We start from the raw sequence: 15,598 nt of genomic DNA on the forward strand, positions 1-15,598 counted from the left end.
TTTTTTTTGTCACGAATTGTTAAAAAATGATTTGCTGACGTATTTTTTTGTTTTGTCTTTCTCAAAATATAGAGCCTCTTTGCGTGTGCTTGTGAGTAGATAAAATTGAATTGAATTTTCGTTGAAAACACTTCACGCTCGATTAAAGTTATTCTGGGCAAATGACGCCGAAGATAACACCAGTTTCAGTTTTCAAACACTTAGAGATTTTTTAGTAAATTTTCAAAAAGTTTAGTAAATTGACATCGCATCGATAATATCTTGAAAGTAGAGACCTTTTTAGCTTAGCCTTGAAGCAGAGAAGATCTTGGGTAACCTGTGCCCTCTCTCGTTTAAAAGTCGTCGTGCCCGAAGTTTTCCGACAAAACGACTCGCCCACAGAGAATTGTGGGCAAGAGGAAGTCGCCATGTTGGGTGTTTGAGCGAGGGTGGAAGTGAATCAATGTGTGGTAATTTCTGAATTTACTAATTTTACGACCATCTTAGCATCAACCGGAGGTGGAGTGAAACACGCTGGGATCTCGGATTTTTATAGACGGTGTTGGTTGACCTGGTAATCAACCATGCCGCTCATAAAGCGGCCCGTGCATCCGATCGAACTAAGTCGCGGACAGCTAGCGGGCGGGCTGAAGAATGAACTCGAAGCTGTCTCTGTGAACACTTTATGCGGGATAATGCGGCAGCTTAGCAGCATTTCTAAGCATGCTGAGGATCTCTTTGGAGAGTTGTGTGCCGAGACAAACAGTATTTTTCAGAGAACGAACTCTCTTCAAGAAAGAATTCAGAATTTGTCGCAGAAGGTGACTCAACTAGATTCAAATGTTGAAGAACGTAAGTGACCATTTAAGCTTATAGTATATACTTTGGAAACTATGCATTCCTGAGCGAAATTTGTTGAATTTTTGCAGCCTGTTTAGACAGATTGATGTGCTGTTATCGAATACATCGGGTTGTTAAACTTAAAATTCTTTGTTAGACCGAAACATTGAACTTAAATGCTGTGATTTAATTTCTCTTTATATTCGTGTTTCAAATGAAAACAAAGTAGTGATAGTTTATTATTGCTTTCACGAAGAAGTTTAAAATTTTCTCCCACAGTCAAAAATTTTAGATCAAAATCTCTGCTGCAGTAGAAGCTTCATTTATTAGTGTGTGTGTTTGTTTTGCCGGTTTTTTTTTTTTCAGAAAATGCGTTAGTTACTACAATTTACAGTTCAATAATCATTGCCTGTTGTTTTTATAATTAACGAAGGACTTCTTAGTGAGCTACTTGTAGACGAGACCGTTTGTTTGAGATATTGCGCGTGATTCTGTGTATCCTTTGAGTAAGGCTTTCATCCTTGTGCATTCAGTCAAACTGAAAAGCCTGCAATCTCTAAGATTAGTTAAAATCCTAGAGGGCTTGTTAGTGGCTTGTTATGGTAACGTTACAGTGCCAGTTGATGATAAAAAATATTTTGTTGTAAATCGCACTGTGTTAAATTGAGGAGGAAATGGTTGATAACACAATGCCTCTGTAAAATTGTGCCTTCAAACTATGAATACTGAAATTTCAGGGTAATCAGTTATACTGTATTATCCCTGGAAAAACTAAATTAATCCTGATATAATCAGTATAAGGTGATTACAAAAGTGTTTTAAATTTAATTATGAATCATTGAAGAGTCATTTGAAGTCTGTGACCCTTATTGGAGGGCAAGATCATTCATGTGAAACCTCTACTATAACAGAATCTCCTGTAAGCAACTGGCAAAAATGCTAGATTTTCTTCGAAATGATGCTCTCAAAATGCAAGATAGGGATGTGTCATTTATAGTGCTGCACTGCTTTGACTAGGAAAAATGTTTTTTGGTATTTTTGAAAAGGGTTTGCTAGGGCTTCAAAAATACATTGTGACATCAGAGAATCGAGGTATTTATTCTCATGATACATTACACACTTAATGTCAGATCCCGAGGGAAACAGGTAGTTTTGTTTGCCCGAGAGTCCTGATGTTTCCTGAGTTGAAAAGAATACTTCAACAAAAGAATACACTCAAGCAGAGCAAATCAAAACAGTGCACTCGGTACTTAAACACAAATTTAATTCTCAAAACCACTGATTAAATGATTTACAAAGTACTTTCCTCATATTATCATCTTTTTCTTCTACTAGCTGCTGTTTCTCTTCTGGGATAACTTTGAAAATCGTTGCTTTTTAGCTTGAGGCTTCATGTTGGTGTTGTTGTGTTCATTCACGAAAATGAAAACTGGCAGTGTTTTTCTCACCTTCTGTCACGCCACTTTCCACCATGCTTTGATCACGTGCTGTAATGTATCCTGAGTGGGGTACATTACTTAATGTATCACGATCGGGAAAACATTTGATTTTAGTCAAGGACACGTGACCAAGAATCAGCCAATTGCTGTCCCTGTTTCTAGGAATATAACAAATATTGATATTTGGAAAAGATATCATGATAATATTATTACTATACAAGAAATTAGGCTATACCGATTAATTTGCAAGATTACTACCATTGTTATTTCTTTGCTAAACCTGTAGGCTCAATTTCTGCCGCTCTCTAGGTCCTCCCCGAGAAGAGATGGCTGGACACGTGAGTGGCCTGTCATGTCTGCAATGTAAATTCAAAATTTAATTCATGCATCGTTACCAAACACCGGAAATGGGAAATGTCATTAAAACAAATGTTGTGCTTTGCCTTGTCATCGCTTTGGTATTTGCCATAAAAATCAGCAGAAACGCGTACTGATTTACATTGATCTTGCATTAGCGAAGTTTAGAGTGAAATTACAACAGAAATGGACTTGACAGTCATCTCTTTCACGTTAGCTGACATCAACCATTGTTGCTGGAAAATAATAATAATTTATTAATGATCCAGATACGGTCGGTTGAATTTCAAAAGCGTACTTACCATTTGCCAATATCTCTAAGCTAACTCTCTTCTTTGTAAATTTTTCAGGTTTTGAAGCTTACAACGCTCTAAAACACAATTGCACGCCACATCAAACAACACCTTTGCATCTTGTACACTGTATCTTTTAAAACAGATTGTTTAAAAATTAAAAAGCAGAATTTCTATTTGCCATGGTTGACTTTTACTTACTGGTCACATTTTTAAGTCCTGTCACTAACTTTTTGCATGTATTCACTCCTCAGTTTCATTACAAGATATTAACATGCGGAAAGCATTCAAGAGCACCATAGTAACAGATCAACAGGTATTAGCAAGCAGTACTCTTCCATCAGCTATGAAGGAGAGATATCAAGATTGTGATAAACCACCTCGTCTTCAGGATATGAACCCCTACAGAGATGACAAGAAAGATGCCCTCAAATTTTACACAGATCCTACGTACTTCTTTGAGCTTTGGTGTGAAGAGATGAGAAAAGAAACAGAGAAGAAGAAAAAGAAGAGGGTGAGTGATATGGAAATGTAATACTAATAGTCAGTGCTTGACCTTAACTCTCACTGAATAGACAACTTTAATCAGTGGACTTGTAAGGTTTTTAAATTTACCACCGTATTTCCTCAATTAATTGCCGAAGGGTGATTTGTTTTTTTTTGTGCATTAAAAAGGGGTGATTATTCGAGAGAGTTCATGATTTCAACTATTGCTTACTGAAAGTTGATTTTGTTTTATTGTTGCATTACTTATTTCTCACGAACAGAGTTTATAATCCTGTCACGCATGCACCACACTTGTTGTTAGCCAGCTGCAAACTTGGATGCCCCATATTTCTATTTTTCTGTTTATGAATCTATAATTATATTGCTTGGTCTCTGCCCTGACGTCATCTAGCGTGTGGTGTCCCAGAGCATTTTGTGTTTCCAGGCGAACACCCAAGAGTGCCTTGTTGCTTTTTGCAATGGATTTCGAAGGCAAAAATACTTTTAAGAGCAAACAGAAGCGATTTGGATCATAAGCCTTAAGATATGAGCGAAAATGGAGGTAACAAAACACATGTTTAGCTCGCAGACAAGTTTATACCATATCGGCTTAGTTGGGCATCTGTTCTTTAAATGTGATGACATGCGTTTAAGTTGAGTTTGTTACCGTCAAAACAGCAGTCATTCTCCTCAAAAATATCTTTGAATTTGTGTTGAATTTGGCTCGGTCAACTTTACACAAGGCACCGTGGCAAAATTCTAGGGGAAAGGCTCTAAATAAAACATTATCATGTCCTTCATAGTATGTTTCCATGTGGCGTGGTGGTAACAAAACAGCTTGGTACATACAAGGTCCTGAGTTTGATTCCAGGCGTAAGCTGTGTTTCTTTTTCTTTTCTTCCTTTTCGTTTAGTTTTTTCTTTGTCATTGTAGTTTTGTTTTGTTTCTGTACATAGCTTAAGTTTCTTATTTATAAATTTTCTTCCCTTTTGCCTTATTACCTTTTCTTCCCACTTCTTGCCGTTCCCCCGAAGTGTAGCCTGCGAACCACAGACGTTTCTCCTCGCTCATTGCCGCTGAGGGACGTTTCGCGAGGAGGAACGTCTGCAACTCAGCGACAGAAATTCCATACTGATGACGTAAATCAGTGTTTACATAAATAAATCCGGTAGTCATGGGGTTCCAATGCAAATTTGTCCAATTTTACATTTCTCCTGGTTGATTTTGGTGAAGTGTTGTGTTCATCTGCGAATGAGCTGGAGCAAAACTCAAATGCTACTTTTAGAGAAGACTATATTACACAAATATTGACTGTTTTGTTAGAGGTTCATCGCGTTTACATTTGATCTTTGCGGCCTTTTGTCTTTTGTCTGTCATTTGTAAACAATAGCTAAAACAATGAATCTACTCCGTCAAACAATTAGTGCTTCTGACTGGATTCCGGACAGATTTTACGTCATCAGTATGGAATTTCTGTTGCTGAGTCGCAGACGTTCCTCCTGGCGAAACGTTCCTCAGCGATGATGAGCGAGGAGAAACGTCTGCCGTTCGCAGGCTACCCAAAGTGCTACGCAAGGTCCTGCAATTCACGTATTTCCAGTTAAAAAAATTTAATAATCACATCAATATATGTCAATATCCTCACCGTCAGAGCTTGAATAGTCAGTGAGCAGTTTTGTAACCCTTTCAGTTGCGAACAATCAGCAATTAATTGAAAGCCTGTTTTTTATCCAAGGTGTCAATTTATTTTAACTTGACAAGGAGGGGGTAAAAAAAAAAGATAACAAGAGGACTGGGAGGTGATTATCAAAGGAGGCAAGGGGGGATTATTTGAGGGAGGCAATTAATCAAGGGACGGCTATTATTTGAGGAAATACGGTACTCTTATGATATCAATAAATTACATTTGATCCAAGCTCTGATTGTACCAAAGAGGACTCTCACCTCTTAATTGGTGTTCAGTCAGATTGTCATGTGGGCCCAGAAAGCTGCACCAAGTCCAAGATGGAATGCTTGCTGTGAACTACTGGCCTTGGTGACTTCTGCCATAATTTTAGCCAGAAAAATATTTTTCTTCGTACTCAAGAGATTTGTAGCTTTACATGTATTTGACACACTTAGTGAGTGTTATTCATGGATCTACCGATTTATGACATCTTTTTGTGACCATTTCTCTTGTCTCTATTGATTACATAGAGAGCTGGCCGGATGAGAGCGCAAACAGGTGAAAAGAAAGTAGTCAAGGCAGTTAAGAAAAAAGTCTATTGTGCTCAAGGGGAAGAGTTTAAAACCCCAGTCATCAGCAGTTCTCCAACAACACCTACTTCACCCACTGCCATGACAGAGAATGTTGAAATCAGTGATGTTGAATATGCTAAACAACCTAATGGGGGTATTCCAGATGGTGTGCCCCCTAATCATCTTATACAACCTGATGCCGAAAGAGGGAAATCAGGTTCTCCTGCCCAGAGGAGGCAATCTAGAAAGTACACCGGTAGCAATATACATCGGCCAAATGTGGCACCTCCTCCCCCTCCAGTCCCTGGAATAGGGAAGAATATTCCTCGCAGTGATTCTGTTTCATCTCATGGTGTTCCTGTGTTACCTGTACTGCCAAGTGCTGCAGTACCTGCACCACCGCCTCCTCCACCCCCTCCACCATTGCCTGGTCAGGGGGGGATGCAGGGTTTCAAGAATTCCACATCACAGTCTTCTGATGGATCCCAACCTGTGGTCTCACCATCATCGACTTCTTTAACAAACTCAACCTCAGAGTCAAGCATCAGTGTTCAAAGTGGTGAAACACCCCTACCACCTAAGGAACAGGTCGACGCAAGAAGTGACTTGTTGTCGGCAATCAGGCGCGGCATGGAGCTGCGAAAGGTGCAAGTGCAGGAGGCACGGAAGGAGCAGCACAGTGGCTCAAATGGTTTTGCTCAGGATGTAGCATCAATTTTGGCTCGACGGATTGCTGTGGAGTACTCATCTAGTGAGGATGAAAGTGAGACAGGTTCAGAATGGTCTGACGGGGAAGATGAGTAACTCTTTGTACTCAATTTTGAATACCTCCAGTAATTCAGTTTAATCATGGACATCCTTATAAACTCTGAATTGCTGCAGCAGTTTTAAACCGTACTGCTTCCATGTGAAAAAAATAATACCTTGTTGCTAAAAAGATTTCATGACACGTTTTTGTATCACTTTTTTACAGAGTCATACATGTGTTAACAAATAATGTACAGAAAAGTGTTCTACTTTTTCAACAAATTGATATAGATTTCAAAATATAATGTAGAAAATTAACCCTGAAATTACCCTCCAAAAGACAGAAATTCTCCTTAATCTTGCTCCTTTTGATTATCCTGTCAAATTAAAACTCCATTTTGCTTCCACCTCTCATGTCCTTAAAACATTTATGTATAGAACCTGTTTTGTTTTTATTACCCTCTGTTAGGTGAAAGTATTAAGTGCTGTAAAGAAATAGTTCATTTTAACAGAATCAAAATTACTTTGATCCCAGTAAAATTAACTTTTTACCTGACATATTTAATTTGATTGCCCTTTTTGGACAATGTAACCATTGCAGAACTCTATTGGTATGGAAATCATAGTCAAATCTTACAGATCCATCTCAAAATCCTCCACCTTCCCATGTGATGATTAGACTGCTGGAAAGACATATTTTGGCACTTGCCATGAGGTGTGGATGTTGAGGTTTCAATTTGAACAGTATTATTGCAGTTATTCTGATTCATTACACCAATTTTGTAGAACAAGGTTACTTTACGCAAGTCTCTGGACAGGTCTCTGTTCACTCTGTTGTTAGGTACTTAAATATAAGAAAAAAATATATTTTTATTGCTAGACTTGTTGTACAATCAAACCTGTGTTAAGGGCTGAGAGTGGTCATTGAAAAGTAACATGAAGGAATGTTAGCAACAGTGCTTAACAGAAGGTGACCATTAAAACAGGCTCACTTAACACTAGTTTGACGGTATTGTAGTACTGTGTTATTGTAAAGATTAATAATTACGGTTCTCAAAGTCATTAATTATTCATAAAGAATATACAAAGGAAATTAATGTTTAAGGAGTGTTTGAAAATCAGATAAAAAACTGCTCATTTTTGCGTGCTTAATTTTGCCTTCTAAAATCATTTTGTTTGAGAAGTAATATCATGTATTTAACACAGCGTTATATCTTTAGATGAAACATATCAAAGTTTGTCAAATATACTATTCTACACATCGTATTTTCAACTCTCTTCTCAGATGAAACACTGTGTCGAATGCTCAATATTATTTTTACTAGAAGTTCCCTTAAGCAGACAGACACTCTTGGGGAGCTAACAAAAAGTGCCAATGAAAGGAAATGGCTGCCTACAGAAAGAGTAAGAGCAGAGAGTTCAAACAGGCTTTTGTTAAGGCGGTCACAGCTGTTGCTCGTAAGGGTGAAGTCCATTAAGAGAGCTTTAATAATAATAATGACTGTACTGACACGATGTCAAAGATGATGTTAAGTTAAGGTAACTTTTATGAATGTACTTGCAGGTGATCATGTAAGGGATTCTTAAAGACTTTGTGATGGAACTTAAAAATGCACATATTTAAAAATCTATTTTAATTGAATTCTGTTTACTAGGTTGAGGATTTTAATGAAGAGGATTGTGAGTTCAGACATTTTTAAACTAATTACTTAGTGACCATGATTCCACACAACAGTTACTGTTTTTGAAAGATATAGTTCATTCTGTTTTTGCTTGTATGCTCTAGTTTTGTTGTCCCTGCAGATGATATTAAATTAATGTCCTTAAAATACCAGCAGTTCTCTGTAAGATGGACACTATTGAGACTATCATCAAGTATTCCGCTTGAAAGTGTCTTCCTCGTAAAATGTAAAAAAAAAGTAATGACTGAAGAATATTAATAGCAGGAAACTTTTAGGCTTCTTTTTAGGAGGTGTCCGTCTTGGTGTCCATTTTAAACAAAGAGTTGACATCAAGTGAACAAGGGTTAAATGTGTTCTTTTTTGCTTCCAATAACCCTGCTTTTACTGTACAATTACATTGTGGAACAGTCACAAACATGTTAGAGACACTACACTGTACCTATTAATATTATTATTATCACCATTATTATTATAATTGTTATTATTATTATTATTATTACTATTATTATTATTATTATTATTATTATTATTATCATTAACAGTTGGATTGTAATGATAGTGGAAAGGGTGAAAAATAAGTTCAAAGCTCATATATGGTAGTTATCAATTTGTACCATTCAATGCGTAATTAATATTGGCTGGAGATGTTTAGACACTATTTTTGTAATGGACCTTATGAGCTTGCTTGCTTTTGTAAAAATAAACTTGATGAACGTCTCCCCCATAACTAGGGCACTTGTGCCAAGTTAGAAACTCTGAGACTCAAATAAAGTTATTATCATTAATGCTATTGCTATTATTATAATATTCAACAACAAACCCAAAATTGCAAGTTTGTTTGTCAGTACCTCATCATGGACTGTTCTGTCCATGGCTAGCTTATTCACAATAAAATCACATGATGTTATACACAATAGTACTGTCAAATGTGATCCAAGCATGACTCAGGAGTTTACGAAAATATTGACAACTACATTATTTTGTATAATTATTAATCCTTTGCTTATTCAGGAATTAATTGAATGCTTCATATGCAAACATGCACAGTAAAATTTAACATCCAAGAAAATGTTTTGGAAAGGCAGGTGGAGAAGAGTCACTGGTTGTTTTGAGAGTTGTGGAGTTGAACGTTTTTTGGAAGTATGGGAGACAATTTTGGAATACACTTGAAAAAATAATTATTCATCACCGGACTAAAGTAAACAACATAGCAAGCTGATGGTAATCTACAACAACAAAATGCTGATTATTACTGCTGCATTATTAGGGTTTTATCTTCATTGAGAAAATTGCTTGTCATATAATGCTTCATTAATAAGTGGTGCCCAGCTCCAAATAAAAGTACAGTGCCCCTTCAAATCTGCTGCACGCTAACTCTAAAATCTATAAACTGTAATAACCACCCCTTCTAATGTCCCACACGCACAAATAGGAACAAAACATGATAGGCATTTGGGAAGCCTTTTGAAAAAGGTGCTCGTCAATGAACTGTATTGGATTAAATTGAGTGGATTTGTAAGAGGGACTGTATGAAAACAAGATGTTGAACTTGTTGACAGACACTGGCACTGCTCTGCAATAGTACACTGCTATTTTAAGAGGTGTGTAGATGGAAAATATGATGTAGTGCTTTGGATTGGTTGAAGTAAATTTATTTCTGACACAGCAAACCAATTTGAAGCACCACACAGATCCAGGTAGCATCTCTTCATGACATTTTGCAGGAAAACCAGTGTTGGCATTGCAAAATGTCACCTGTTTTGTCAAACCTGTGAACATCAGAAATATTTCTGGAAATATAGCTGATTCAGTAAAAGTTGCTTTGGGCATTGCAGGAATTTGCAATTGGGTATTGTAGTGCATACCTCCAAACAATATCTTCCTAGTGCCCAATTCCCAATGCCCAAAGCAACCTTTATCGTATCTGCAGGTATATGCAATTATGTTGCAAGAAAAAAGCCAATCAGGTGTGAGAAAAATTAACTGCTGGTAACAGCATGAATTATTGGTGGTTATGTGGCTAGATCACATGTTCTGATTTTTTCTATGATTTTTCTTCATGACACAATAAACATTCTTGAAATATTTCAATCGTTCACAGTTTTCTCAGTTTGACTGTACAGTATTCTAAGTGACTAACACTGTCAATATGTTCTTATTTGACAATGTTAGTCACTTGTTTTGTTTGTGATAAAAACATACATATTTTTTTTGGTTCTGTGAGAAAACAGAATGGAAGTGGATTTAAGGGATAAATAATACAGAAGTAAAGTCAGTGTAGTAAAAGTATTTTTATTTAAGTTAAACAACAACAAAACATGATTCACTCTGTTACTAGGAAGATGTACGCATGAGTGAAAAAATATACACCAGCACCAAAGACCTGGGGTCTGCTCATTACAATTATGGGGCATTTTTGGGTGAAAACATTGAAAATTTTAAATATCGTGTAAAAAAATAGTAAAAAAAAAATTATAAAGGCCATCATTGCCTGCAATGACTTTCAATAATAGCTAAAAGAAAAAAGGTCACTTTCTATTAATACTTTAAAATTCAGAATAATAGTAGGTCTTAGAGTTCTTAGAGGACACATACAGGTAAGAGAAATTCATTGTTTATTCCTGTTCATTGTTTGTGTTCTCTAAGACTTGCTTTCTTGCTGAACTTGGATGATATTGAAACTGGCCTATTATGAATATTCCATCCCAATAAATAGTTTATTGTGTCCCTAGGGAAGGAAAGGCACACGAAAATAGGAATTATGTTCAACTGAGTTAGCAGAGAGACTAAATAATATATATTTCTATACTTTCACCCATTGATTATAGTCTTACAGGACTTCAGTAAAAGCAACGGAACTTCCAGTACTATAGAATATAAACAGTGGTGCACTGGTCATTACATTATTATCATCGATAAAAATCGTTAACCAACCAGATGATTGTTTATGGAAAATGTTCAATCAATTGCTGCGGCAAAAAAATTCCTCTTGGCAAATTAAGATCTTTTAAAAAAATGTTAAAAACTTGTGTGTTGATTTACAATGGTCTTATAATTAAACAAGAAAGAATTTCATCACCCGAAGGCACAGAAATTCTGAGCTCAGTGGTATTAGTAAAAAAAAAACTAACAATCTTTGTACTACATGAACTTTGACTTGTGCAAAACAATAGAATTTTTATATACTAGAGATTTCTGTTTATAATCAATGATGAATTGGCTGGGCTAATTTGATTATTACCAATGATAAAATATATGATCGCTAACACTAGATTATTATCTACTTGCACATATATGCATATCAATCAATTTATTTTTTATTCCATGACCCTGTTTCTTTCTGTTTACTGACTGCTTTCTTTGTTTTAGCATAGCGCTCTTCAGATCCTTCAATAGAGCCCAGTTTTCCTGCATGGTAGTCGCTGAAGCATTGCTCTATTTCTTCCCAAGTGTTCATGACAAATGGTCCATGACGTGCAAGGGGTTCCTTAATTGGCACACCTGCTATGAGCAGAACATGAATGTCTTCATCAGGACTTGCAGTAATTTGAAACGTGTTTCCCTTTCCCAGCAAGGCAACCTGGTAGCAGGATATTAGCATAAGATTAAATAAGTGACAACAGAGAAAATATCAATATTCCATTTAACTATGTAATTATGTATTTCAGCCGTTGTATTAACAGTTCAATTAACTCTCTCTGAGATGGACACCTATGGGACTGGCAGGCACTGTGTGTCTGTCTTCCGTCATTTTACATTATATTGGCAAGGAATCACTACTGCATTCTTTGTGATGTAACTTGAGACTAATTGCTATTCACTTGGTATAATGGTGCAATGGCAGGTCATAGTCCTCTTCATTAACAGTCCAGTCCAAGATTCCAACAATGATACAGGAGTTTCTTTTATTTATCATTATATTCTTATTCTACAGTTACCTGTACCAATAACACAAGTGGAGCACATACAAACAGACAACTAATTCCTCGGGGGGTGGGGGGGGGAGGTGAGCTCCTTAAGAAAGAGACAGGATCCTCTTTGGAAAATTTAGAACTATACTTTGACACAATAATGACAGCATTTGTTTTGTTTTTTTTATGTAAGACCTTTCTTTGCCCATGTATGTTATGGGTAAAAATATTGGCTTTCTGTCCTGAACACCATAAGTGAGACCATATTCATCAACTTCTACCCCCGAGCAAGACAACAAGCTAAGCATCCCTGTCAGTCTTTCATATGGGAGTCCCCCTCTTAAATTCAATTTTTTTATTTTTACCTTTCCCATCTGAACAGAGATTCTGTCCTCAGTGAATGAACCACTTCCCCTCCAAACATAAGCAAAGCCATTATACTCCTCAGGAACATCCTGAACAAATGTTCCACCTGCCTGCACTTGGATATCAAGGTACATTATTGGTGTCCGTGTGTCTATAACAGCTTTTGCACCCAAACTCTCTCCAGCTATTACCTTGACTTTGGTCTTTCCATCTACAAGTAAAAAGAGGATGATACAATATCTTATGTCAGACAGCCACTCTACAAGGTCCAAATAAGACATTAATATGGGAAATTATTTACAAACATTTGTTCACACAAGCTGGTCATTGGTTGACTCAAGTGTGGCTCTTGATTCAGACACTTTTTTATCACTCTATGTCCTATAAATGACCAACATCAATGCGTGGTTTCATAGCTCAGTTGGTAGAGCAACCCACCGGCAACACGGAGGTCACAGGTTCGAATCCCGTTGAAGCCCTGATTTTTTTTTTCAGGCTTCTTCTTTCCAATTGCTTAAATTGGAAAATTTACTGCGATGATCATTCTTCACTTTCATCAATTTTCCCCTAACAATATCAAGAAAATGTTAAGAGAAATGTTTATGAGAATTAATCACATTATCACTGAAAGAAAAATGCTTTGATCTGTTATTAAATTCTCTCAACTAATTCTTTAAGGAAATGTATAAAGATCAGTCTGGAGAATTAACCCTTTAAGTCCCGATAGTGACCAAGATCAATTTTCTCCCAAACAATATCCACATGTTACTAAGAGAAATGGTTATGAGAGTTAATAATATGATCACCTTAGAGAAAATGCTTTGATCTTCTACCAAATTCTCTCAACTTATTCCTTAAGGAAATGTATAAAGACTAGTTTGGAGAATTTGTATGTGGATATTGGGGCTTAAAGGGTTAATTGTATGCAGGTATTGGGGCTTAAAGCGTTTTCAGGTCCAAGGGTTGTCAATATTCTAAAAATTCTTTGTCAGATACAAGACAGTAATATTTCAACAGTACAAGTACCTTTGCTGGTAACTACAGGAATTTTTTTAGCATCAGTGTCCTGGTATCGTGGTTTAATCATCTTGTCTTTTGCTGGTAAGTTCACCCAAAGCTGGAATCCCTCTGATCTTCCACCTTTCTTTAAAACTTCATCTGAAGGCATTTCACTGTGCACAACACCAGACCCTGCAGTCATCCACTGTACCCAACCTGGTTTCAAAACACCACTGTTCCCAGCACTGTCTTGATGTTTCATCTCTCCTGAGAAAGCCAAAATAAAGTGCTGCTGGTGTTATGATAAAAAAATGGAAACATTTTAAGGAATAAAAATAGATAATCACGGAAGTCAGTACAAGGTTTTTACCAGTCAAACTTGTACTATGTGCAAACGTACTGGGAATCATTGGACTTTATATATCTCGTGTACACTGTCAATGTAAGGGGTCAGAAATGTTCTCTCCAAAAATTTAGTTAAATAGCAGGTGGGCTCAATGTCTTGTTTTTTTTTTGTTTGTTTGTATTTTGAAACAGATCTGTAGGGTCCTGTAGGTATCACAATCTTAACTATATTTCACAAAGCTTCCTTTAATGTTGGAATCTCGAAGCCTTCTAAGGCGAGAAAAACTCAGGGCTCGATCTGGGATCTTTTCATATTTTTTTATGAATCGTGGCTTTTCTGCAATGTCATTATTTGAGTCCCCCGCTGATTAGTTAAGTACCTTGTCAAATAAGCTTACGTACGTTAAGTAACACAGCCGAGAAAAGAAACCATTTTTCTTTCTTACCGTCAATCAGATAGGTGACCGTTTCAAATCCTCGATGAGGGTGATCAGGAGCTCCAACAGCCTCTCCAGGGCCGTAAATAACAGGACCCATATGATCTAACAACAAGAATGGATCGCACTGGTTGATTTTATCTCCGATGGGTCTTCGGATCAGAAATCCGCCTCCTTCTCTCATCTGTCGGGATGTTTCGATCCGATCAACACCACGAGCTACTACCATTTTATATCTCCTGAACACCAAAATTGCGAAAAGGAGAACCAAAAACGAGAGAAGAACCAAACGCTTAATTTTCACGGCCTCAACCCTTCTTGCTACAATACCTACATGATTCAAAAACCGGTCTTGTTTATTTATGCACGGTCCTCGACCCAGCATGCAATGCGCACTGGTGATGATGCAGCGAATTTTCTGCGCTGTCAGCATTTGCAGCAGAATGCAGACTTACGCTGACTTGTCCTCCAACGCGCACGTGTTTCCGGTTGTCGTTTACTTCCGTACTCGCAACTCGCAGGTTATTAGAAATTCAGTGCAGTGAAGGGCTTTTTCTACTTTTTCGCCTGTCATGATTGTATCAGCTTTATTTTTTTAAAAAACGTCCAATTTGTTGTCCTTACTTAGTCTGCGAGTAAAATTTATAATCTTGAGTGTCTTACTTTTCAAATCAAATGTTCAGGAGCTGGAATTTTAAGCTCAGCTTTTTAAACTGATACGTGTATGTTGCAAATGAAGCGGTCCAGCTGTGTGATGGGTCGTGATGGTACACGTTTTGGTTGCAGTTTAATAGTTTAATAGTTTCACAAAGTTTGTAAAGTAAAGCAGTACATCAAAACCTTATTTTAACATGGTGCCGGGCCCATTCAGGGCTGGTCGAGGGCTGGTCTCCATAGGGGCCCTGCATCTTAAAAAATTACTTTGAAAATTACACTTTGAAAACCTAAAATACAATAACAGCGTTCAAAACTGCGTCTTAAAAAGCTACTTCCAAAATTACATTTTTAAAGCCTAAAATACGATAACAGCATTCAAAACTACGTTTAAAAACCTAATGAAAAACACAAAACAATGGAAGAAGTGATAAATGTCCTCGATCGCTCAGCACAAGAAACATAAAGGCGCTTCATTTTAATTGTGAATTGTAGCAAAAACCAAACACTACATCTTTAAAACATTGTTGTCAGACATCCTTCGCGTATTTATCAATCATTTCAATTCTGCGATCAACGGAGCCACATCCAGTTGAAATGTCGTACAGCTGAAATTAAGACTCTGTTCGTTCCCTGGAACAAACCGCAGTAAATACCACATTAGAATATTTTAATTAAATATTTTAAGTTAAAACTTTCAACCTCATTATTTCCTGTTTTTAAATAGTCATAGGAAGTGTTCGGACACGGGGTGTCCGTATTAAGCGGGTCATGTTATTTAAGTCAAAAAAACACCTTTTATTGGAACAAAATACTAAAGTAATA

General features: G+C 36.8%; 2 protein-coding genes across 2 annotated transcripts; one reads left to right on the forward strand and one right to left on the reverse strand.

Annotated features, from left to right (window-relative positions):
- The first annotated feature begins 378 nt into the window (after positions 1–378).
- Positions 379–8,851, forward strand: LOC140953557 (actin-binding protein WASF3-like). The gene is made up of 3 exons (XM_073402968.1): positions 379–831; positions 3,163–3,422; positions 5,591–8,851. The coding sequence occupies exons 1-3, from the start codon at positions 564–566 to the stop codon at positions 6,434–6,436; spliced, it is 1,374 nt and encodes a 457-aa protein (XP_073259069.1). The 5' UTR covers positions 379–563; the 3' UTR covers positions 6,437–8,851.
- A 1,482-nt stretch (positions 8,852–10,333) lies between these two features.
- On the reverse strand, positions 10,334–14,426 carry LOC140953565 (uncharacterized). The gene is made up of 4 exons (XM_073402980.1): positions 14,129–14,426; positions 13,365–13,604; positions 12,338–12,549; positions 10,334–11,641 (listed from the first exon to the last, which is right to left on the reverse strand). Exons 1-4 carry the CDS (start codon positions 14,346–14,348, stop codon positions 11,372–11,374), a joined length of 942 nt encoding a protein of 313 aa, XP_073259081.1. The 5' UTR covers positions 14,349–14,426; the 3' UTR covers positions 10,334–11,371.
- Positions 14,427–15,598: the final 1,172 nt, after the last annotated feature.

The sequence above is a fragment of the Porites lutea genome, chromosome 1 (genome assembly GCF_958299795.1).
Source record: "Porites lutea chromosome 1, jaPorLute2.1, whole genome shotgun sequence".
Taxonomy (NCBI): Eukaryota; Metazoa; Cnidaria; class Anthozoa; order Scleractinia; family Poritidae; genus Porites; species Porites lutea.

Excerpts from the sequence above, each read along its gene's own strand:
- LOC140953557 (XM_073402968.1), top strand. The coding sequence starts at position 564 with ATGCCGCTCATAAAGCGGCCCGTGCATCCGATCGAACTAAGTCGCGGA. Across the intron at positions 832-3,162 it reads AGATTCAAATGTTGAAGAAC|TTTCATTACAAGATATTAAC; the intron begins GTAAGTGACCAT and ends TTCACTCCTCAG. Across the intron at positions 3,423-5,590 it reads AGAAGAAGAAAAAGAAGAGG|AGAGCTGGCCGGATGAGAGC; the intron begins GTGAGTGATATG and ends TTGATTACATAG.
- LOC140953565 (XM_073402980.1), bottom strand. The coding sequence starts at position 14,348 with ATGGTAGTAGCTCGTGGTGTTGATCGGATCGAAACATCCCGACAGATG. Across the intron at positions 12,550-13,364 it reads TCCTGTAGTTACCAGCAAAG|ATGGAAAGACCAAAGTCAAG; the intron begins GTACTTGTACTG and ends TTTTACTTGTAG. Across the intron at positions 11,642-12,337 it reads TCTCTGTTCAGATGGGAAAG|GTTGCCTTGCTGGGAAAGGG; the intron begins GTAAAAATAAAA and ends TCCTGCTACCAG.